This window comes from Labrus mixtus, chromosome 4 (genome assembly GCF_963584025.1).
Source record: "Labrus mixtus chromosome 4, fLabMix1.1, whole genome shotgun sequence".
Classification (NCBI taxonomy): Eukaryota; Metazoa; Chordata; class Actinopteri; order Labriformes; family Labridae; genus Labrus; species Labrus mixtus.
The window spans coordinates 11247830-11273155 of record NC_083615.1 but is presented as its reverse complement, the minus strand read 5'-3'; the positions used below and the strand labels follow the sequence as shown (position 1 = coordinate 11273155).

Here is a 25326-nt window from a genome sequence, read left to right as displayed (position 1 = left end):
TGCAGAGACACCTAATTACACCTATTTTCATTCTTAGTTTATTTGCTTATCCAATCAACAAAAAATACAAGATTATTAAAATATTAGCACATTAGTATTCTACCATTTTTATTATTAATAAATCAACTTATTGTTTCAGATAGAAAATATGGCATTCTTTTTTGTTCATTTATTTTATTGATATAAAATATTGAGGGGGCTGAAAAGATTTTTTAAACAGAATTTGAAAAGCTCATGGTAGTCCTTAAGATCAAGATCAACTTTTTGATTAAAAAAGAAATATACAATTTGAGATCAAAACTAAGAAGCACTGGCTTTTTCCTTTAGGGGCTTCAACACAGTTAGAAAACATTAAACAAACTCATACAGATGACTTTACTAGAGACGTTTTCCAAACTAGTTCCAACTATTAATTGTAATGTAGGCTGTAGTCTTCATAAATTCATTCTCAATTAAAACAAATAAAGTCCATGAGGGGCATTGCTCCGTCATTTCCGACCCCTCGGGATTAAGGGAATAGCCCCCCGTGTTCATTTTCACCCTCCCAGAAATAATCCTTGGTTCACATCTTTTAAGAGCTGTTACATGACATTCCATGAGCGTTTGCATGCACCATCATCATGATCAAGGTCACGTTAAAAACACACAGCAGTGGGTGCATTATGATGCTGTGTGCTACAGGGGGGGATTACATGCCATGACCTGGAAGGGTTACATAAGTGTCTGTTGTTTACCATCATTCATGGAACATACTAAATAATGCAGGGACCTATACACTCCTAATCCAGAACAACATACCTGCAAATGTTGCTTTCACAAATCCACCAGCAAAACTGAGTGTTCAATGTGCTTTACTTTAAGATCATGTTGAATTATTGGGGTCTCTCGGGGGGTAGTCTAAGACAAACAGGGTTCGTTGAGTTTAAGAAGAACTCCACCTTACACACAGACTGCGACACATTGGCCAGATGGGACGCTGACTTTACTCCATAAGGAGGATTAGCGCTCAACACCACACACAACACGTTCTTTCTGGGTCTCTTTAATGCCGTTTCAAACACAAACTGACGCTAAGATAACCTGAGCACTTAGTTCAGTGTGACTTGCAATCACTACGACAATAAAGGTGAGGCACAGCGTCTGAAAACTAGGGGAGACCTGACGATGCTACTTTGGTTTGGTGTTCTGTTTACTCCATACTACTGGACAGTATGTGTTGTGTTGATCATCCAGCCTTCATCACTGACATCAGCCCATCAGAACTTTGGATGCCGGAGTGGCACCTCAAACATCCACTGACGTTTCATGGCTAGACAAGTGCTTGGTGTAATGACCTCGACATATGGGACTGACAAATAACTCAGCCTAGAGCCAATCAGTGCCTCTGTAGGGTGGACAGTGCTACTCAGGGCAAATGATAAAGAGCCCATGATGCCATTGTAATGCAAATGAAAACATGACAGGGCACGGACATTAGAAAGAAGCCAGTTGGATTGTAGCTGTCATAAATAGAAAGCTGCAAAAGCTGCCTTTTTGCTCAAAATGTGGTGTAGGTACCGAGACATAGGATACCGAGACGTGGATTAAAAACTGTTTGTATTTCGACACAAAGGGACATGTGCAATCACGAAAGCTGCTTAAAATTCCACTATAAGGACATCGATCTCATTTACATGCATTCACACTTAGAATGTGAATATTTGACCAATCAGACTCAGCCAAGCGGACATGGTTCATGCATTCACATCAATTGGCTACTATTGAAACAATAGGATTATTTTGGATTGCAGGGAGAAGGATTTAAAACACATTTAGAAATTGCAGAAATGTAATCACTATAGCTGATATTCATATTATTGCACGCCATATTAGTTATGAGATGCGCTTTATATAGGAAATAAAAAATTGCTATTGCTTTTACTATCACTCTCTGTATGCAGCCACTGGCCAAAAGAACATCTATTTGTGTTACAGCCTGTGGCATTAACAGCCTTTAAGGAAGGCTATGCGGGGGCAGGTTAAGATAAGGGCGAGTAAGGGCAATTCAAAATATGTTTCCCTACTACATCCAGAGTTCACGTTCTGTACAAGCAGTGGGATGAATGTCAGAATTCATGTCACCATGTACAACAACGAGGCTGCAGCTTTTGGTGGCTTGAAAAGGGAAATACAGATTTGTTGTTGTTTTTTGCAAAGCTTAAAAAAAAGAACAACATTGGATGCTGCATATATTAGGCCTGCATGATATGCCATGTGAGATATGGATATGATTTGCAATAAGTCAACACAATTTTTGAGTGTACATTTCAGCTATAACTCAAAGTTGAATAGCTAACTACAAATTAAATATAACTATGTTTTAAAAAGTTCTAGTTTTATCTGCTATTCTTCATGTTTAACACGATACCTGTGTTCATAACATGTCCCTCTGGAATGGAACAATAGGTCCAAGAAGCAGAAACTATTTCTCTACTTAAATGGCACAAATTAATCTGAGGGCAGCTGATATCTAACTTCACCTGACTGCATCAAACTGGTGTGAAAGCATGGCCATTATACTCAGGCCTCTATCCAATGTATGAAATGTAAACTTGTCAAGTGAGAGAGAATTGATTCTACATACAATATTCTTCTTATGTAGTGTAATAAAGTCAGAGTTTTGCATTGTGTTTATTACAAATGGTCATGTTGCAATAACAAATGATGATTTAATTTGCAGCCCTACTATTAGGGCTGGGTATTTCCCACAACCCAATACGATCACGATACAGAGGCCACGATGATATGATAAATATTGTGATATACATTGATTTTGGATAATGACCATGTCCTACACAGAATTTACTACAACAGTTGTTCTTCATTGTTGAGACAGCAGAGGCATTTTAAGGATCCTACAACTTAAAACACTTCACTTCAGGTCCTCAGAGATCCTATGAATACATTAAACTATTTTAATCCCGGAGCTTAAATTGTATTTTATTTATAGTGTTTACTTATAAAAATAACATTAAGCAACCTTATCCAGTTAAGTGAGGAGATCAGATGTAAAACATGTAAACAAATAGCTAAGACTTGAATGTGGTGAGGCTTTAAGTGTGCACACAGTTTCTCTTGACACATACAAGGTTTCCTGGGTTAAACCAAACAAAACAAACATCCCATGTGAAAACCACAACAAAACACGTGGCTGATATTTTGTAAGGTGGCACACATTCAGTCTGTCTATAGCTAGAGTCTGTGATTTAGCATTTTCAGAACGTCATATCCATAATCTTTCTGCAGCGACACCACAGGGAGGTGTTTTAGCTTCAGACAGGACTGGGTCACTCACAACCATTAGCCAACCTTATTTAGCCAGGCCAAAACCCCTGGGATCTGATTAAAACATAACAGCTGGGGCTTTAGTGAGTATTACTGACTGCAGATCTGTTCAGCTTCACTAAAATAAGTACAGTGTGGAGCCACACCACCACACCAAACCCTCTCAATCAAGGGGGAAACAAAGGCAATATCAGCTTAGACAACAACATACAGAAATCAGGGGGGGGGGGGGTCATCTCATTATAAACTCTATTGATACTTATATAAAAATATAAAACAAAGTCACTTATACTTTATAAAACACAGAAAATACATAAAACACTGCAATCTGCAGCTACAGCTGTGTTAAGAGGTGCACAATGATTCATTAGATTGATTGATTTACTACAATTGGCTGGGACCACATATTTAAAGTGCCACTGCCAGCTCAGGTGTTTACCACAGACTGTATAGAACATGGAAGTGGCCTCAATGTTGTCACCCATCAGTGTGTGAAGAGGCATTTCGAAGACTAATGGGGCCTATGGCTGTCACTGTATTAGAGTCAGCCACAGACCAAGAAGTGGAGTTGAGGTAGGCCGAAAGAGTCTTGGTTGCCAAAACTATCCTGTCAACTCATATTCTAAATGATGAAAACGACACCAACGATGCCAACAGGTCAAAGTTAGTTAAAGTGAAGCCAAGCAAAAAACCTACATCGAGCCAGCTTGTCAGTCACATCAAGAATCCCCACTTATCCTGCCTACTTATGCGTAACTCTTTGCCTTAATATCATCGAAACATTAGTGTTGTCACCTCCAGTTTCTATGGAGAAAGAAATTAGCTATGGAGATCAAAACCATTGCAAACGTGTTTATTTCTGCTTCATAAACTGGCATTTTAATATGGAACCTATAGTGTGGTTTAACTGTGGAAGCCAGCCTCAAGTGGACACTTTATGAACAGCAGTTTTGCATGCTTCCACATTGTATTCATTTCTCATCATCAGAGGTTGTTGCTTGATGTTTAGCCATCCCAGCGTGTCTATAGAACTAACACAAACAACATCAGAGTTCACACAGAAAGGTGCCACATCTCTAGATTTGCCGAAAGCTATCCTGATATAAAGATGAGCATAATGAAGGCAGGTTAATGCAACTTTCAAGTGCACAGCTTCTCAGTGACTATTTTATTGAGTCCAACTACTCCATCCACACTGCACTACCTTCAAGCTGCTGATACCCACACACACTCAGCAGTTCCCTTCAAACCAGAACAGTGTATCAAACAACGCTTTGAAACTTGAAAGGCCCCTCTTCAAACAATCAAAGCAAACACCCTCCAGCATCAAACAATGGAGACACAGACAACATCACCAGCACATGTTCATAACAACCAGGCCTCAAATGGTCATTAGCATGCTAATTAACAGCATTCAGAAAACCATGTTACCAGTGTCTGGCACCAAGCCTTATTTCTCTTCCATCAATTGAGGTTCATTTTTTTTACCACTTTTTTAAAAGCTAAGCCAGATAACTCTTTTTTTATTGGAGCCCATCGTGATGAATCAGTATCAGCAGATACCCAAATACATGAAGCGATTCCATAGTTTTAGTGGTGGATGTGACTCTGGTAGAATTAGTCGTCACACAAGCAGAGGTAAGGGGTTCAATCCCCAGCTCCTGCAGTTACATGTTCCAAGTGTCCTTGGGCACGACACTGAACCTGGCAGTGTGTGACCGTGTGGTTCTGTTGGGCCCTTCATGCCATGAGTTTGTAAATGTGGTGTGAATGTGATATGCGAGGTAAATGCACTCAGTGATCAGAAGACTAGAAAAAGTCTGTAAATTGGAAATTGACTTGAGCTTGTATAGTGCTTTTCCATTCACACACTGATGGTAGAGGCTGCTATGTTAAGTGTCCATCAGAAGTAATTAATTCCATTCTTACACATTCATACGCCGCTGATGAAGCAGAGGGAGCAACTTGGGGTGAAGTTTCTTGCCCAAGGACACATTGGAGATGTGGCTGCAGGTGCTGGGGATCAAACCCCCGACCTTGCGGTTGAGAGACGACCGACCCTTCAAACCTTTTCGATTTCTTCTTTAAAACAGCAGCATTTCATCTAACTCTGCAAAGTCACATCAGTATACCATTACAATTCAGCTAAATCCTACTCTTATTAAAATCACTAAATCGGTCGCATATTAGATCTGTTCAATGCAGGTTGACTGATTTAACTTTCGAAGTGTTTGCCTATTTGTGACACACTTTGATGTTTTACTTTTCTAAGACTGCTCCTTAGACATGACATAAAAGAAAAAAACAGCTGTGGCCTTAAAAAGCACCAACATCAAGACAAGAGCACGCAAACTGCCCAGGGCATCGCTGCTAGCGGGCATGGTCAGAGGCAAAGTGGCCATGCACAGCCCTCTCTACTGACCACCATCCATCCGACCCCAACACCCACCCCGCCCCCTCCCCCCCTCCCCCATCCCCTCCCTTCCTGTCCCTTCCATGGAGGAGCTTAGGTTGGATTACACCACATCAGCCACAGCCATAAACATGGATATTCCATCCTGGCTTAGCTATCATCTTGTCCACCAAATACTTGGAAAAAAAGATGCTACTCTCCTTATAGGTTGGAGGAAAAGATGAATAATGAGAGAGAAAGGTGGGTTTGACATAATGGAAAAGGCTTCATTCATAACCACATTCAGCATCAACACTGACAGCATTCAAAATTAAAGGGAAATACCGTCAGCTTCTCTGTTAAAATTAGTTGTATTGGTACACATCATGTTTAAGTATTTAGGACACAACATTGAGCCAAAGAGTGTACACATTTTGCATTTAGGTAACAGCACAAGGGAAGACTAAGACACGGACAAGTGGGCTTCATAATTTTCTGGCCTGAGGCTCAGGTGAATTCAGTTCAAAATACTTATTGGTCCATTGGAAGGTATAAGAGGAATAAAATCATATATTCTATTTCAAAGTAAAAATAATCAGCAATTATTAAACAATAATACTCTGAAGGCAGAAACATGTGTGCACCGCATCTGTGGGAAAAAAACATTTTGTTCAACTTTCAATAAACTTTCAGCTGTACCATTCTCTCTGTGGCTGTAATTTAACTTATTATACAAGGCAATCTTCAATTGTTGAACATAACGCACAATTTTGTACCCAAAGCTAAAAAAAAAAAGTTGCAATGCAAAAAAAAAAACCTGCTGCTTCGTGACCCCAACAGTTCACTTCACTCAGTCAGTAATCTCTTGTAAGCAGATATCAAATAGGAGGTTTCCTTTCAGTGCTTTCCACGTGGACGAAAGAGATTCACTGCAGCCTTTTCATAATCTGTCCTAATAGGAAAACACACAGAACCAAAGGTTCCTGTCAACATCTGGCCCACTGCAGTTCCACAAGGATAAACAGGTGCAGTGCTTCCTTCGGCACACACTGGTCTCTTTATATGTGGTAATGATGTTGTCGAAAATAATGGCATATTGATCACAAAAAATGCAAAGAAAAAAAAAGGTTTTCTAGTTTGATCTCTGTTTTATCTACTATGTAAACTCAAAATTTGTTTCTAAACTTAAGTTTCCAACTTTTCTGCATCTTAACACACCTTCAGACAGACTTATTGGATCAACGGTAAAGCTGAATCTACTTGCAATGCGAGAAGGGCATTTATGAGCAATGAGGACTTGCATGTTCATCCCTTTTAGTTATGTAAAAGACTCAGAGGGAGACGCCCATCATGAAGGGGATCACTGCCCCAGGTTCTCTGTGTGCCTGTGAGACTGCATGCCGTTGCATAAGACTCTTTTCGGGCTCTCTCTTCGTTATGCCCAGTCCGGGAGTATCCTACCTACTCTTACTAAGACTGTCTTCATTAGCATAGTATGTGTTTCTGTCTGTCTACTCTGTAATTGGACAAATGTGATGGTTACATATTATATTCATGTGTTAAAAAGTATTTTTGTGAAGCGCCAATCTAAAGAAAGTTTACAGTCAGCTACAAAACAAAAAAAGAAAATGTCAGAGTTAATGGAACAGAACTCCATCTGTTTGGGAATCAAAACAAACAAACAAACAAACAAACAAGTTTAGTTTTTCCAATCTCTGAAGACATTGGTAATCGTCTATCATCATCCAACGATGACAATTGCCTCTTGGAATGGATGCCAACTTTTTGGTCGTTCTTGTGTAGCAAGCAGTTGCATTAGGTTGCGTTCTGCCTACCTTTAGTTTCCATGTGGACTTTTTTTCCTGAATACACCAAATCCTGCTGATATGTCATTGGTCAATACAGCTTGGTCTACAAACATACCAAAAACTGAAACAATAACCCTTCCAGACCACCTGAGTCCAGGTTCCACATTTTAGTAGAATCTGTAAAAACAGATAAAGTTTTTTCTTATTGAATATTGGTATAAAGGGTACAACATTTCAGCTATATATATATATATATATATATATATATATATACATATTTTAAAGTTATTGGGATATTCCTAAAGCAGTTGTCAGGAACAAATGAATGAGTCCAAAACTGTTGTGAAAAATGCTTCAATCAAATTGTTACCCACAGTTGTGTGTTATCCACTTACACCACCTGCTGAATGGACAGATGTTCCACAACAGCCAGATGGCGTGCTGATGAGTGCATTTATAAGCCTGTATGAGCCAATGAGTTTCACTACATTGTGTTGTGCAATCAGACCCCATTTGCACATCTGTGTAAGTGTGTGTGTTTCAGCTCATGTATGCCGGTGTCTGCATGCACACAGTTCTGTATTTGTGTGTTAATTTGCTGTTGCTGATGCTGTTTCCAGCACAATAAAAGGGAGTGATGAATTGAACCACCACCTGTGTGTGTGTGTGTGTGTGTGTGTGTGTGTATGGGATTGTATTGTGTGTCTGTGTGTGTCATCATAATGCAGAGCAGGCCTATTAGAGCAGACCTATTAGTGTTGTCATGAGTGCTGCAGACGACCTTTTATTCCTCCCTTCTCCACTGCCAATCTGTAAAGAGGCCAGGAGACTAGATTGCCACCAGCGATAGCCATCCACAAGTAAGAGTTACTTAAGTGTCAGAGGGGATCAGTCAGAAGGGTTTAATATTAAATGAAGCACAGGCTCAAGTTCTCTCTCCTCTGTGAGGGGAGAACATTAGACCCTCAATTACTGCTGGGCCGGAGACATGCAGGGCACACAAAATAATACCTACATGCAGAATAATGCAGAGTCCAAGCAGAGTTTCCATTCATCGTCCATTGACAAAGATAATGTCCTAATTAGACAGAGTAATTCTACCTCTCTTCAAGCAGAATTTCACACATCTGCCAAGTGTAATGACTTAACATCAGGCCTTGAGTAGATAATTACAGGCTAACTGCATACAGTGTTTGGATCATGGATGAGTTAGGAGGAACAGGACCCTTCAGAAGTTGACGATTTTAAGATTGTTACCAGATGTCAAATACTTCTTCTGGTTAGTTTTGGCCAGAGCTGCCAACTGCTCTGTCATGCCCAGAAATACAAGATCCTATGTAATATGCTGGAAAATTATGTGCAGAAAAAGTGGTGAAATCATGAGTTATGATGCCCAAAATAACCTCTGTTATTATGTAGCTATTTTTTACTTACTTGCTTTTTTTTTTTACAACAGAAAAGGGCACATCCAACTTCAATATATGTACACTAATTATTAGTGATGGCGACATTCTGTTCCTGGTCAACCGGCATTTTGGGGATGCCATGAAAATGTTGATGTTTACCACATGTCAGAATGTGTTTTGTTTTGTAACTGTTAAAGTTTGTAATAATAAAGGATTTAAATGTTAACCCGTTATCCTGGGACCTTGATGAAAGTAGCTTTTTATAACTCATCTAGCTCTTCATTATCAGACATTGGCCCAGATCTATTTATACAAAACATCCTATTTGGTAGGCGTCTTGCAGCCAACCAAAGATGTACTTGCACACATCAAAAATATTTTTGAGGGGCGCCGGCTAGCCTAGTGGTTATGCTGCACGCCCCATGTAGAGAGGAAACGGCTCTCATTGCAGAGGCTGTGGGTTTGAGTCCATCCTCGGCCTATTGCTGCATGTCATACTCAACTCTCTCTCCTCGCAGCATTTCCTGTCTCTCTTCAGCTGTCCTATCAAATAAAGGCAAAGCTGTAACCTTAATGATATAACTGTATTGTGATGAAGGTAGCTTCTTAACACCATCACACATAAGTATACAACCTCAATGATTTTTACTTAAACAAAAGCTTATTGAAAAACACGATTATCATGTTACTATCCTAAATTCATACATTTGAATTATTATAGACAGTCGCGTTTGTTATTTTGCTTTTAGTGTATGTTGTGCTTTTAATGGTATCTGGGGTTTTTAATATTGTTCTTATTAATGTTTCTGTTTTTATCTCTTCTGACACTGACACGAGCTGCTAGACTGCCTTTTTCTGTTTTTAAACCAATGATAAAGATCTATTCTATTCTAAGTTTCTAAAAAAATTACAAACAAAAAAAACAGGTATCTAATGGGTTGAAATATCAACCAATGGGGAACATTCAGCCGTAACTCTTGTAAGGCCAATGCTTACATTGACTAAACTGTTGGACATCATCTACATGAGCCTTTGAGCATGTTTCAGAATTATGCAGTTTGTTAAGTTAGGCCTGAACCTCAGGGTGAAGACACAGCTCAAAGATCTAGTTTAGGATGTGTGTGTAACCACAACAGAGCCAGAAACCAAAACCTTAGAGTAAGCTGCTAACAGTCATCAGGATGCTGTATACTGTTACTGTAACCCAACTACATTTTATCATTATTTTAAAAATGTAGTCCTGTAGAGTTGCCGCTTTAAAACAGAATATGTTACATAATCAAAGCAGGAAAATCCAAACAAACCCAGTAATGTCTAAAAATAAAATGTGTTTCTGTTACTCAATGTGCGAGACAGCTGAATATTTAAAAGAGTTCAGTAGAGGCCTTTTGATTGGACTTCTAGTATTATCATTCATGTTTTCTCTAATCTGGTTTAAATCCACAAGCGCAGGGCTTACAATGACGTCTGGGAATAAATTGTGGCATACTTCAGAGACAGAAGATCTTTAAGTCACGTGTTGGGGGGGGGGGGGGGGTGTTGGTCATGACATTCATCTCTACATGTTTTTTTCGTATTTTTGTTTGAAAGTTAGCAAACTGTGACAGTAAGTACAGTTATGAATACACTTAAAATAAAGTTTTATTGTCGTTTTATTCAACAATATATTTAGTCTCATAACTGATTCATCTTGAAAAATATAGATACAAACTGTAACTTTTGCACTTCTCATCTAATCTGCTAAAGACAGTTGAATGAAATTGAGGCTACAGCTGGGATTCCACAACAGCGCCATGACAAAGCTCTGCTGTCATTACGTCTTTGTAAGTTCATATTTATTCTGCAACGGCGAAACATAAAAGTGTCTCAGTCTGTGAATTCACAGAGTTTGAGATGCACACAATTACAGAAACAGTGTGAGCTTCACGTACACACACACACTCAGACATGCACACACACAGCACTGTTCTCTCCCCCTCAGTTGGCAGAGGTACAGAGGTGGGATCGCTTTGTCCCCCCCCATTACGCCTACGTGACAGTGAAGGAAAGACGTTACAGGGGTGTAAATGTAGCGCCTTGTCTGAAAATAGCTTAAAATTAAAAATGCAAATGTATGATTCATGAAGTTTCTACATTTATAGACATTTATATTGTTTAGATTATTTTTCTGTAACTTTATATTTGAATATCTAGATTATTTCAATCACATTGTAACCCATTTACACTGCATCTTTAATCTGTTTCCCATGATATTTGAATTGGGATAAAGGACACCTGGCGTAAAATATATAATTTTTACGAGTGATACTAGACAGTGTAAATTATTTTTTTTATGTATGACTCTAAATGTATCCCTAAGACGATTGTGAATCATGATCCTTTTCTGTCATTACACCATGCAAAAACACTCCCCACTTAATCACAACCCCAATCATATTGCCACCATAAAAAGTTAGAGAAGGTGTCTTTCGAGGCAGTTTGTAAAGTGATTACTGTAAGCTGTGCTTTAACTGTAGGTCAGTGTGTGCTGCCCTCACAGGTCAGGTTCGCATGCATGAAGAAGGAGCCTCCATGTTTCATGCATGAGCTTGCTAATGTGTTGACATTAAGGAAGTGCAGGACGGAGCTCATCTGTGCCAGAGAGCTGGGGTTGTCCAGATCCCACTGACCTGCTTCTGCTGCTGGCCTATCACAAAACACCCTGCAGGACACATACACCCCCTTCGTTACTGGGAACCAGGACCCAATACTGGAAGGATTATCACTAGATGTAGTTAAAGACAGAGGGACTGGAGCTGTTTTTCTTACACTTTGGAAACCCCATCTGGTTACACTGAAATCAGCATAGACAGGTACTCACACCAGGAAGTGGTAAAGGAAGCATTTCAATCCAGCAGGCCTCTCTAGGAAGTTGTAAACATCCCCCTGCATGCTAGTCTTGATGTAAGGGCTCTGGAACTCCTTCTGGTGATGATGCAACCAGCTCGAAAGAGGGAGAGGCTGTTGGATAGTGGTGATAGAGGGTCGGCTGTTTGTTGTCCCAAGTGCAGGGTCCTTTGTGTCCTCCGCTGGTGGACGGCAGGGAATGCCTGGTCCATTATTCACCAATGTGGGGTCCAGTTCCAGTGCAACAGGAGAGTAGTGGCTTCTTTCAGGCTCAGGAGCCCGCAGGGCAAAAGAAGGAGCTGTCGTGCAGCTTGAGGCTTCTGCAGGATCAGCATCCATGTCCTGGTCCAGGCTGAGGTTCGTGCTGGCGTATCCGTTAGGGCTGCAACGTATGAAGGAGCTCCCCAGCCTGCTGCCATAGTCACGTTGCACGTGGCATGTCATGTGGAAGGAGTGCGGCCGCTTTTCCTCCATGTTTCCCAAAAGGAGTCTGGAGGTGAGTCTGGAGTCCTGGAGGTGATGTCCAAGGTTCAGGTTCAGATGGAGAAAACACCTAACAGGGCATGGCTAGCTGCCCGCTGCAGACAGGGGCGCTCTCTGCTGTGTTGCATGGGTGCCCATACCTGCAGTGGAAGAAGTGACATGAGTCATGGAGATAGTATGACTGAAGATAAGCCCTGCCCTCTAACAGAAGGGACCTTGTTAACTTAGCATCCATCATGAAAAATACAAGAGTCAGACACAGCAAAACCTAAGTTTCCTGAACCAATGACAAATATATATTTGCAGCTACATAAACATCTGCTACTGTAACAGATTGCAGTCAAACATAGCCACAAAACTCTCAGACTCCAAAAATATCATCAGTTAAGAATCTGGAAACTACCAAAGCTGGATACCCCTCCTGCATGTTATTTTTGAACTGCAACTCAACTCGGATCAGAGACCTATTGTGCTTATGCCGATTATGCCGATTAGGGCTTCCCATTGTGTAACAGTCCTACTTTTTGCTCTAAGATCTATGTACAGATTGTATACTGCTGCAGGTTTTCCATGTCTGTGAGGTTATAAAGAGGAGGGGATTAAAGGTTTGTGCGTAAGAACTCACAGTGACATTACTATGACCTTTTGCGGATGGTTATACAGGCAGGCTTTTAAACTTTGACCTACTGAAATAATACAAGAGCAACAACAGATATGTTATATTACCTGAGCAGGACCATGTGTATTTAATGTGGCAACAGGTCAGCGCACAACACCATGTATGCCTGTCACTCTGAGGATTTAGAATTACAAAGCATCCCCCTGACGTATTGTTTTTTTTGATGGGTGTCAAACTTGTCAGGTATCCCATTTGGAGATGGAACAAAATGCACAGCATGTTGTCTGACAATATTTAGAGACAAACATAAAGTGTGTTTATCCAGCCTGTACCAAACCATTACAGCTACAGCAGATGACCCTCCCCAGCAGTTACACCAAATGTCAAAGAAGCTTAATCAAGATGCGAGCAGACGAAAATAAGACTGATTAAAGCTGTGGATAGTTGCATCCATGGTAATAGTTGTTTTTTTTTAAGCTTGACTTTTACATGTTTTCCCCTTTTTCCTTTCTCTAAAGTTACAGTCACATCAAGGGTAAAGTCAAGAAAAATACTTTAGGATGCAGGCGAATACTTTTATCTTTATATTAGGAGTCAATGTTGTCAAAAAAAACTCCCATTACACAATAAAAACTTAATACTAATGTTCATTATGTTTCTGCAATTACTGCTCACTATGTACACAAACAATAAGATGAGAATAGATTAAGTAAATACAGAGACTTGAGCTTTCAGTCTATTTGTTTAACCTACCGGTAATTGAAATGTCCTATGACTTCACGAGAACTGACCTGTAACTAAACCTGGAGAGCAAGGACACTTAACAAAAGCACTTTCCATCAGCCAAGACAAAGCCAAGTCATCTTACGTAGGCTAAGTGTAGACCTCTCAAAAGGAGGGGGGGGGGGGGGGCTCTGAAAATGACACTGAACAAGGTATGGCGTGATGGATGGACGGATTGTTGACTAAACGTATCGGAAAAAGTCTTATAGGACAAGAGAGGCGGGCTAATTGTTTGCAGCCAACCCCGTCCATGTCTGTCCTCACCTACGGATGAACCGCTGACATGAACCGCACGCGCTGCTGTCTCCCTGTAGATAGAGTTTCTCCCTTAAAAAAAACAAAAAACTACAAAGTTAACGACACACAATGAACTCAGGCACGCCGAGGCTACTGCGGGGGGACTCTACAGTTACAGAGTATTGTGTGACTGTTAAACTAAACCGACCCACGCGTGGGACCTACGACACAATAACAACACGTGGGGTAAATATTGTTTTTAAACAAAGCCTTACCTTTTATCCGCTGTACGGACGTCTGCCTGAGGCGGTCTGAGAAAGCACGGTGGGGAAGTTTAATGAAGTTGCATAATAAATAAAAATGTTATGTCAGTATTTACATCAATTGATGCGACGCTACAGTTGAGAGCTGAACCCTCCAGAAATTAAACAAAAAACAATATAACAAATTGCTCTTTCGGATCTTTGACTTCAAGTCTAAAAGCACACCGCAATGAATACTAGATAAATTATATGTAAAATAAAAATAAACAAGAAGCCAGGCAACAAGTTAGCCTTTTAGTTTTTGTTTAAATAAAAAAAAACAGGATACAGTCGAAGAAAAAAATAATTTCAGAATGAACTAATGTCCCAGTGCTAAAAAAAATAATCAATGACATGAAAAATACAATTAAAGCACGAGCCTTTATTCGGTTGCTGCCTGCAGGACTTGTCCCTTTGAAGTGCATCGCTGCCTGTGCCTGTTCAAGTGCTGCGTTCAAAGACTACGGGACATAGCAAGATAAGCCGTAGTTTAGTAGCCTACTTCTGCAATATTGTTACAATAACCAATATACAAGATGAGGTAGTGGTAGTGGTAGTACACTATTCCTGAAGAACTTGTATTTTTCGACAGCTAATGTGTTTTAAAATAATGGGGAGTTCTAGAGCAAAAAGATGCCTTGAAATTTGCTTGTGTTGTCTATCAACATAAACATCAAATACAACACATAAAGCACAAAAAGGGCAGGGAATTATTTTTCTCACTTTTTCAAAAAGCCAACATTTAATGTGTATACTTTGATGACAATGCATTCATATGCAATGGTGTTTTAAATGGATTCTCCCTTTTAAGGTCCACAATCAAACAAGCTGGGTAATAGTAGGCTACGTCTGATCATTTTGTCCTGGATTATATTGAGGATTTGTGTCAAGTATCATGAGGAAAAAGATATATGATTATCCTAAATTAAACTTAACTAAATCAAATCACTGAAAGTCAAGTCATTGAAACACCCAGGATCAAGTCACAGGTAGAGTCCTTCCAACAACTAACAAGCCCATGAAAAAGACACAATTGTCTAATGGGGGCAATAAAACACACCCCTGACACCTTCATTAATCCATTAATCCCCAACTGTGAAATCAACTGTGCAATTACTATATTTTAGGAAAATGTTTAATTACATTACAGGTCGCATTTCTCAGCATTTTATCTTTTGGGAGCGTGCCTACATTTCCACAGCCCTATGTTCCCACATTTCCTTTTTCATACATTTGTATCAGTTAACCCTTACCCTAACCCTACCCTGTGGGAACATAGGGCCTCATTTTGAGAACATTTTAGAAATGTGGGAACATAGGGCTGTGGGACCATTGGGCTGACCCCGTGTGGGTAAGCATACATACCCCACATGCAGGCTCTTTTCCTTTCATGCTCGGTCAGGTTAATGTCATTTTATCGCCACAGAGATTCATGTAGCCTACATTGTCCAGTGTTTCTGCTACTCCTTCAGTTTACATTTGAAGTTGAGATTGACATAGCCAACAACAACAACAACAACAACAACAACAACAACAACAACACAGAGCAAAAACATTTCGGTGTAATTGTGTTGAAACTGGTTCCAAACAAAAACTAGACCTCACCTGTTTTAGCCACTGGACATTTTGGACAACTTGTAACTTAGGAATATTGGTTTTACAGATACATTTGAACGCAGCACATGTTCTAAAAAGAAGCAGCTGGTCGAGGTGCACCAGCTAAAACACCACCAGGGTCACTCAGTTGATGAAAATGCCCCTCGAGGAAAAAGATACGTTTCCATTAATTAAACAACACGTTTCTAAGGTTACTTTTTAAAGTATTACCTCGGCTTGAATCAAGTCCAAACAATTTACATCTCTCCCGAGCTGTGTCCAGAAACGTGTTCACCTATAGGGGGCACTAAACTCAGACTGTGTGCTGCATTAAACGTCTCGCAAGCCTCTTATTTTGACCCTCCCTGTTTTCCGTAGACTTCGAGAAAACATGGCTTCACACACAAGCAAGGCATTTCTGTCTCTAGGTCGACTAAACATTGCTGGTCTTGGACTAAATAACTCAGCGAGCAGGGTCACATATGCAAGGGCATTGTCTACAAATTCGCCTAAAGGGGATAAAGGTAAGTTTCTCTATCTCATTAAAGTAGATCAACCATTCAGAGCCACATTTGCAGGCTAAGCTACCCGCTTCAAATACTGCAACAGAGGACAGTACACAAACCTCCTGTCATTTGTCAGTCACATAATGAACTAGTTATGGTGTTTAAACAGGACAAACAAGTGAATCTTTACATTGATAGAACCGATTCCTAATTGCATTAATTTGTCTTCATTTATATAAAGGCTATTTGTTTAGTTATTTTTTATGACACTTTAAGGATGGTATTTTCTACCCCACACCAGTCAAACAAAAAAATAAAACAAACAAGTAATTAAGAATAATATCAAAGAAGGTGTGATGGTGCACTGATGTCTTAACCCATTTACTTCATGTCACGGCAGCAAAACATTTTAAGCAATAATCTTAAAACAGACCTATAAAACAAATATTGTCAGGTCAATTTCGATTTTGTTGTTGAATGCATTCATCTTTTGGTATAATACATAAATGATTACTGTAAAAATGATGATACAAGGCAAAGGCAGGAAATACAAAAACCTTCAAATACACTGGTTGTATATAAACATCGTTTCTTTTGATAAAAAAAAAACATAATGCTTTAGAAAACATTATTTTGTTGAAGTTAAAGTGTCTTGTATTTGCAGATAACAGAAAAGCAGTACACAAACACTGTTTCCACAAAGTGAACACTTATTCAGGACCTTTTCACATTTATAAAAGGTGTGTGTGACTTAACAAATATTAACAATTTTGCAGGTTTTCCTCAGAGAAATGGAAGAGGACCCGTGAGAAAGCCTAGAAGAGAGGTAAGTGTGCAGCCTTCATATCCTTTAATCCTAATCCTTATTATCCTTTAATGGCAGTATAAAAATACACATATTTACATGAGGCAAAACATTTATCAAAACACTGGGTGAAGTGTGTATTGAATAGATTAGTGTTCAAAGCGGGCTATATTAGCACGTAAGGTGACTACGACATCGACTCATTTTATCTCTGATATTTCTAGATTTATTAACCGACCAAATAGCATTCAATTTCAGTTTCATTGTATTACACTAGCAGTTCTCTTTCACCAGCAGAGTGTGTATAGAGTACAACAAGCATTAGCACTCCACATTGTCAAGTGGTGGTGCACGTACATGTGCAGTTACTTTCCAGTTGAGTGACCATATCCATGTCTATATTATGAATCTTTTCCACGAGTGTTTGATAACTGCATTTTAGGGCTCAATGCCATAAATGTGTGTCTGTATCTATATCTTTCTCTCTATAGATTGAAGATAGATCTAAGAATATATATCAATATATCTTTATCTGATATCGATATCGTCCCCAAACATTCCATAATGGTCGGGCCCTACTTTTAAACACATATGAGAGTTGTCATGGTTCTACAAAAACATGGGTAGCCTCACACAGTTTCCTGAAAAAAAAACATGTTTTTTGTCTCCGGTGTTTTGTTTCAGCCAGGGGAGCCTCGGACAGAAAAGATGCCGCTGGATCAGGACTGGACTGCAGTCTATCCAGCAGCTACACCCTTCAGGCCGAGCACCGTCCCGCTGCCTGTGAGGATGGGCTACCCTGTGAAGGGAGGCGTCCCACCAGAGAAGAAGGGCAACTTGGAGCTGATCAAGGTCAGACCTCACTTCTTAAATGTGACCACCCCATAAGGATAGACTTTGAAAACAAATGGTGGCTATAGCTTTGTTGAAAACAGGTGAGATGATGCTGCATGGCTCTGTGGACTCTGTCTCTGTAGCTGGATTACTGAGCTGCTGATTCCAGACACCAGCTGCTCCATCTGGACTTGAGCCACCTGCAGATCCACTACTATTCACCGTCACAGCTGGAGCTCTGCTGTGCATCCCAACCACACTGATTTATTTCTCTGTGTGCCACGAGGAGCTAAATGTTATGCATCCTTCACTTAAGTTTGATGCAAGATTTTATTTTTTAAGCACTGCCTTATAGATGCATCACTCTGGCGACAAGCAAATTATCTAACCTGCGACAATCAGATTTTAATGTCAATTAAACAGAATTATGTGTTGTAGACGAATTATTGACTTAAAGGAGAAACAGAATACATGTGGTTTTCCAATCTGTTTTTAGCCCCCTTAAAAATGAGTATATTTTTAAATTAAAAGACTTTTGAAATGTCATAAAAATTATGTGATGTGAAATCTCTTGGAGATGTCAGACAGCCCATATAAACAATTTATTAAATAAAAAATGAAAAAAAAGCATTCTGTGCATCGCGTAGAAGCAGTGAGTTCTGCAGGGAAATTCTGTAGGGAAAATGGAATACCATGAGCAAATATTTTAAGCATATTCGACTCAACTTCAGAATATAGTGAACATGAAATATAAACATGTCACTGATAAATATTCATCCCTGGAAATAAAATTCAAAAGTGCACATTCCAACAGTCAAATACATACAGAAACAAAACCACAATCATATTAGCCTACGTACATGTGAGAGAGTAACTGCTGACAATGTTTCCAACACAAACTGACCAAAGAGACAGAGCCCAGGTCAGATAGATAGATAGATACTTTATTGATCCCGAGGGAAATTCAAAGCATCCAGTAGCAGGTTACAAAGACGTACGTGACATGAAACATTTGTTACAAATTAAACCACAAAACCGAAGATACAAACTGAAACAAAGACGGCATCGGCATCATTGCTACCAACAGCATAACCAACACCACTATCTCTCTCAACCTGACATGAATTGTGCGGCAGTAGCTCAGTGTGGGCGGCAGTAGCTCAGTCTGTAGGGACTTGGGTTGGGAATCGGAAGGTCGCCAGTTCAAGTCCCGGCACCAATCCGGAAATTGGTCTGGTAGCTGGAGAGGTGCCAGGCCACTTCCTGAGCACTGCCGAGGTGCCCTTGAGCAAGGCACCCAACCCCCCCCCCCCCCCCCACAAGCTCAGGAGCGCCCGCCGTGGGCAGCCCCCTCACTCTGAGACCTCTCCATTAGTGCATGTCCACAGGATCCTGTTTGTGCATGTGTGTGTATTTCAGTTCATGTTTACTAGACAGAGTGTAAAAACGAATTTCCCCTCGCGGGATCAATAAAGTATAAATTCTTCTTAAGGAGGGAAATGGAAACAGAGGACATGCTTATATTGACATATTGTCCTCATGACAAGCAAGAAATAGAATAAAAAAAGTACAATTCAACCAAATGATACTCTTCCTAAAGGATGTCTCAGTGTTCAGAAATCATATTTAGAAGAAGATTAGCCCAGTAAATATGACTATAAATGTAAGAGTAGTTTCTGTGACTCAACTTGCCTTAAATCTTTGGTAAATCAAGTTCTTGGTGCGCAAACCTAAACCATCATTCTCTTTAAAAAAAAAATTATGTGTCTTAATGTATGGAAAAAAGTGACAATAAAGATGACTTTGACTTTTTCAGATACCAAACTTTCTGCATTTGACGCCGGCAGCCATCAAGAAACACTGTGAAGCCCTGAAACGTAATTAACTTTTTTGAAATTGAAAAGCTATTTCTTAGTGTGTTTTGTTTACTTAAACATAAATATGCTCATTTTGCATTTAAACACGTCTCTGTGTATTCTCAGCCTTCTGCACAGAGTGGCCCTCTGCCCTGGACTCCGATGCCAAATGTGACGAGCTCTTCCCCATCAAAGTAGAAAGCACGGACTTCGTGTCAGCCAGCCAGTCTGTTAGAAACCCTTCAGCTCGCATTGTTCATCTCAAAGTGAGTGCTCCCGCTGTCTGACCTCCGCTTTCACCCGATGATCTCTAGCTTTAGCTGTGTTTCATGGATGTATATATCGGGGGAGTGTGGAGAAACCCGACATGAAAAATGAGATTAGAGATTTACACGGATTCATAATCACCAGCTGACATCATGTCCCTGTGACTCATCCGGAGAGACGATCTTCGTCCAGTGACCTCAAACCCAAGAAATGAAGCCGTCAAGTCTAAAACGAGAGCGATTACAGAGATGTGGTTTTCTCTTTAAGCATGTGCTGACACTCTGGTGATGTCATGTGTTAATTTAATTCTGCAGATATTTAGGAAAAGTGTTGTTTTTTTTTTATCAGCTTCTTGTTTGTTCAGAAGAAAGTAAGAGAAACCCCTTTCTCATCGACATATTTGTTGGTACATTTTCATATATCTCTTAATCCCTTCACCACCACAACCAACACTAATCCATCAATATACAATCCTCCTCACAGAGCAGAGCCATAATGGAAACATGAAACAACACATAACACCCACAATCCATCTGTAAGGAGATTTACACTTAAGGTTCTATCAGTGAATGAAGAGGGAAAGAAATGCAGGAGAAGTTATGACCTCGTGTGAAGGCGTTGTTGTTGTTTGACAGTTTCACTTGTGTCTGCGTGTTTACAAAGATCAGTTGCCAACCAGCTATTGTTACCCAAAAGCATGTAAAAACAAATGATGCCTCACAACATTATAGAGACACATCAGAATTCACATATGTGTCATCTCTGCAGGTGAAAATGTGTCTTTTTTTAGACCGTGAGCCGTGAGCCATCAGCTCCACAGACACTTTGCCTCAGATTATATCAGCGTGGAAGGAATTATCCAGACATTAATCCAGGTGGATTAGGCAGAAAGACAGATTGGAGAGCAAATCTCGCACAATTAGGTTCCAAATCCAGACCAAGTGGAACAAGCATAACAAGAATTAATTCAGCATTTAGACCGGGGTTGTATATAGTGGGCTCTCCTTTAAGTTATATTTTATCTTAGTGGGGTAAAAGCAGTGAGGGAAACCTGCAAACTAAATCTGTGGTAATGAGTTTCCAGAGGCAACAAATGTATCCTTCTCATTGTCTCTGCACGTCACAAAATAAAACACATCTGACCTCATGCTGTCCGTGCACGAGCTTAAGCAACCAGAAAACAAGTTTACAGGCGTTTTGTTGCTTTCTAACAATTCTATAAAAAGATCCTTAACAATGTATCAAGAAATAATCTCTTATCTTCTACTTCTTTCCAGTGTGCAAGAGGCTTAGAGGTCTGCTGCACTACAGCATACATGCTCTGATTTCATCTATTGAAAGTGAAGTAATCTCCACAGTCAGAGCTCTGAACAGGTTAAAAACAAACATTGTTCTCTCTTTAAGTTGAGGTTTTGTTTTCAATTTTAAGGGACAAGAGCTTCAGACAGAACATGCAAAACACCATGAAAGGACATCTGTGTCTCTCTTTAAAATGCAAACTTGATGTCTCAACTATAGCGCCTCTCTCTTGTTTCTCTAACTGTGTCTCTGTCGTTTCTCTTTCAGGTCAAGTTGTCCAGTTTGAACCTGGACAAACATGCACGTAGAAAAATGCTCACACTTGTCGGGGAGAGATACAACAAAGACACGGATACCCTCACCATCAGAGCTGACAGGTAAACAACTCGTCGACAGGGTCAAATGTGAATTAGAATCAGTGAGGAGATCAAAACAAATGCACTTATCTCTCCCTCCCTTTACCAGCTGCCCACTGAGACAGCAGAACCAGGACTACGCCATGTACCTGCTGACTGTGCTGTACCACGAGTCCTGGGTGAGTTCCTCTACTCTGCTGAACTGAATTTAGTTTTGCTGAATATGATATCAAAGAGCGATGTATCAGTCATAATGATCATAAGAAAAAAAACAGTTCTCCCTGTCAGTCTGTGTAAAAGTGTAAATGTGTACTTACTTTGCGGGCTGGTTTCATAGTTGTTGTTATCTGCTTTGGCAATATCTTCACATTCATGCCGACAAAGCTTCCTGAATTGAGTTGAAGTTGACCTGAGAGGTTTTAACATTACGTTACATTGTTTTTGATAACATTCATTTAGTCATGTCTTTATTAACGACTCCTTTTTATTTAGAGATTATGTCTTTGTTTTTTGTGGTTAAGTTTCCTTTTTTTAAAAATGTTTTGTATCAGCTGCTGTGGGAGTAAACTGCTGCAAACATTCACTTCTGCCGGTTTATCGAAGTTGGTGACATTTCTGTACGCCCGGAGGAACACTCCACTGCCTTTTTACTTTAAATTCTCATCCATCTCGCTCGGTGATCTGAGGGCCTGAGCCCATTAGGGAGGTATCAGACTTGAATGGGCAGAGGGACAGCAAACAGCCACATTGTCCAGTTGACATTTCCCTGCTGATGGGGGGGGGGGGGGGACACAGACTCCCCTTTCAGGTGTTGACCCTGATACTCATTCACATTAAGCCAAGCATCAGAGAAGTCTGCCACCTGGTCATTACCGGAGGCGCTGTTCAAATGAGTTTACAGCCATGCACATGAAAGAACCTTTGCCATCTAAGAGTTTTTCTCGTCATGGCCGGTGCAAATAAAAATAGAAAAAAGAAAAAAAAAAATCTCTTAGTTTGGGGAAGGCGTCCAAGCCAGAGAGCAGAACAGTGTAGTGCCCTTTTGGACACACAATGAAAGGCACAGTGCTTGTCCAGCAGGCTCAGGGAAGCTGTGAGAGTGGCGTAACGTTCAGGTTGAAATGCTAGCCCACAAAGGAGCCAATTGTTAGCCGCCGCTGAAAAGATTTTATCTCCCCACTCAGTGCGACAGACCCTCAATACTAATTCTAGTGTGTGCTAATCCAGGCGTGGAGGGGAGTCCGCCACTAGAGGCACTGCATCCACTGTGTGTGTGTGTGTGTGTGTGTGTGCGTGTGTGTGTGCGCGCCTTCCCGCCAAACACCTGTCCTGTCCCTGAACTGAAAACAAATGTTAATGTAGCAAGTACTCAAACTTTATCCAGATAACAGGTGGGCATTTTGTCTCCTGACAGGTTATCAGATACTCTCCGAACCACTTAGTGATGGATGCACGGAGAGACACACTGCCAGAACTGTCAACACTTTAGCATGATTCATTTAGCATACTGTAGTGGCGCTGCAATAGCATCACAAAGGTTGACACTTTGCCAGGTTAACAAAAGCTTTTACTGTACAGAACAAGAGAATTACGTTTAGACTGACTTGATATCTTGACTCTAAAATCCTCCAAATACGAGCCATACAGCGATTTCCGTTTTGCATGATTATTCTCTCCCCCCCCCCCCCCCCCCTCCTTTGGACTCTTTTACGCTTTACAGCAGAGCAAACAGCAGACTTCTGTTGATTGCACAAGTTCCCCTGGAGTCAGTCGGTTTGACCTGATGGTAGTCAGAGGCTTCAAGGCAAAGCACCTTCAGATTTGTCCTTGTAAATACCTTTGAAAAACCATGTAATAGCCACCCTTCCTCCAATTTAAAGTTGACTCTTTGTGTGTAAATTATTTTGATGCAAACTCAATAAAAGCCCCTTTAATTTGTGATCATAACTATAGAAAAGTTACAGAAGAGGGTTGAATAGGAATGCACTGTATCTGCAGGTCCTTTTTCTTTTTGCAGCGTCACACACCGCAGAGGACCTTCTCATCGAAAACTAAGCTATTGACCCCCCCCGAGTATCTGATGCTCCTCACTAGACCTGTTCCAGATGTGATGTAATGTGGATCAGATATGTTTGGAGGTAATGATGGTTATTAACCTCAAACACCTGGAGAGTAAGAGAGCTGAGGCTCACTGCACTGCTTTAAAGCTGCTGCACAGTGGGATGTATTGTTCTCAAGAGAAGGTGATGACAGCCAGAGGATGGAGACCTACATATGGAGAAATACTATCTCTGTGAGAGGAGCATCCAAGGAAGGGGCTGAGGGGAGGAGAGGACCCCCATATTTGACACCTGTTGCCATATTGGAAATCAATCCCTCGACTGATTTGCTTTAAAAAAGTGTTTTGGATTAGTGTGGTGCATTTGCTGATGTAAAATTGAACGTGTTCTGTTGTTCTTTTTCTTTTAGAAAACGGAGGCCTGGGAGGATGAGAAGACGGTGGCAGACATGGAGGAGTACAGCTGGGAGGACAGTCCGTCTCAAAAGAATATGCTGAATGTTCTAGTACGCATGAAAGTGGCCGGGGAAGGCGAGGGCGAGGTGCGAGAGCAGCTGCTGGGGATAAAAGAGGTGCAGGAGTATAAGGACTCTGTCACGAGGTTGAAGAATGAGGGAGAGAGTGAGAGCACCATGCTGCAGTACAAAGAGGCTGTGAAGAAAGTACTCGACCTGTAATACAACTTCATTTCCATGCTGATATCTCAAACAGTTTTCAATATTTGTACATTATTCTGGACTCCAGTTACACAATTCCTGAAGATTAAAAAAAATCTGTTCCAACATAAACCCAGATATTCCAACTTTAAGGGTCTCAACTGATGTATTTATTTTCCAAAACAATGTCCTGCCATGTCAACTGTATGATGCTGTCTTCCACACACAAATAAAAGTCTAATGAATCCTGTTGCTAAGAGAGTTCTATCTTTGAAGTTTGTACACATGAAAGTTAAAGCCTTTACAATAAAAAAAAAAAAAGCCCACTTCAGTCAGTTCCCAGCTTCAGCTCCCGTTCCGCTCTCATCACTGTCCGGTTTCAGTGAGGGCTGGCTCCCCTTGTGAAAAGGATGCTTTCAGCAGCAGGTTGTTGAAAAGTACTTCACCCCCTCTTAGAGATTTTTTTTTTTTTTTTTTTTGGTCTGTGGTTTGTGAACTCTAAGATCAAGAGGAATCGGATTCACTGAGAAGATGAGTGCTGGAGTGCACCGAGGGTTCAAAGACCGAAGGCAGAAAGTGGTCCCATCATCACACGTTGCTGAAGATGTGAACAACCCCCTTTAACTGAAGTCTGGAGTCTTTTCCTTGAAAATGTCAAGTACCACTTAAGACCAGCGAAGACAACTGGCCAAGGTCCTTGAGGTTTGGCATCAACATCAGCTTAAACTCACTGAAGTGCTTAAAAAAAAAAAATGGATGTGTTTTAGAGGCAAAATTCTGTTGACTAATATTGGCTGTGTCTACTTCTTCTGAAGTCAAACCAAAGTCATAGTAACTATAATTTATTTCTTC

The 25326-nt window shown here is 40.4% G+C and overlaps 2 protein-coding genes across 4 annotated transcripts in view; one reads left to right on the top strand and one right to left on the bottom strand.

The window, feature by feature from the left end:
• kcnq1.2 (potassium voltage-gated channel, KQT-like subfamily, member 1.2) overlaps positions 1-14360 on the bottom strand; it is a 181034-nt gene extending 166674 nt beyond the window's left edge. For all 3 annotated transcript variants that reach the window (XM_061035882.1, XM_061035879.1, XM_061035880.1), the window contains exons 1-2: positions 14214-14360; positions 11791-12439 (exon numbers count right to left, since the gene is read on the bottom strand). In XM_061035882.1, the coding sequence (XP_060891865.1) occupies positions 11791-12290 (500 nt within the window). In that variant the 5' untranslated portion in view covers positions 12291-12439; positions 14214-14360. The remainder of the gene's footprint in view (positions 1-11790; positions 12440-14213) is intronic.
• A 1836-nt stretch (positions 14361-16196) lies between these two features.
• Positions 16197-24726, top strand: mrps35 (mitochondrial ribosomal protein S35). The gene is made up of 8 exons (XM_061035848.1): positions 16197-16360; positions 17119-17168; positions 17832-17999; positions 19798-19858; positions 19964-20103; positions 21671-21780; positions 21869-21938; positions 24229-24726. Exons 1-8 carry the CDS (start codon positions 16228-16230, stop codon positions 24493-24495), a joined length of 999 nt encoding a protein of 332 aa, XP_060891831.1. The 5' UTR covers positions 16197-16227; the 3' UTR covers positions 24496-24726.
• The last annotated feature ends 600 nt before the right edge of the window (positions 24727-25326 follow it).

Coding starts and splice junctions, on each gene's coding strand:
- mrps35 (XM_061035848.1), top strand. CDS start 16,228: ATGGCTTCACACACAAGCAAGGCATTTCTGTCTCTAGGTCGACTAAAC. Junction 16,361..17,118: donor TTCGCCTAAAGGGGATAAAG/GTAAGTTTCTCT, acceptor ACAATTTTGCAG/GTTTTCCTCAGAGAAATGGA. Junction 18,000..19,797: donor GCAACTTGGAGCTGATCAAG/GTCAGACCTCAC, acceptor TGACTTTTTCAG/ATACCAAACTTTCTGCATTT.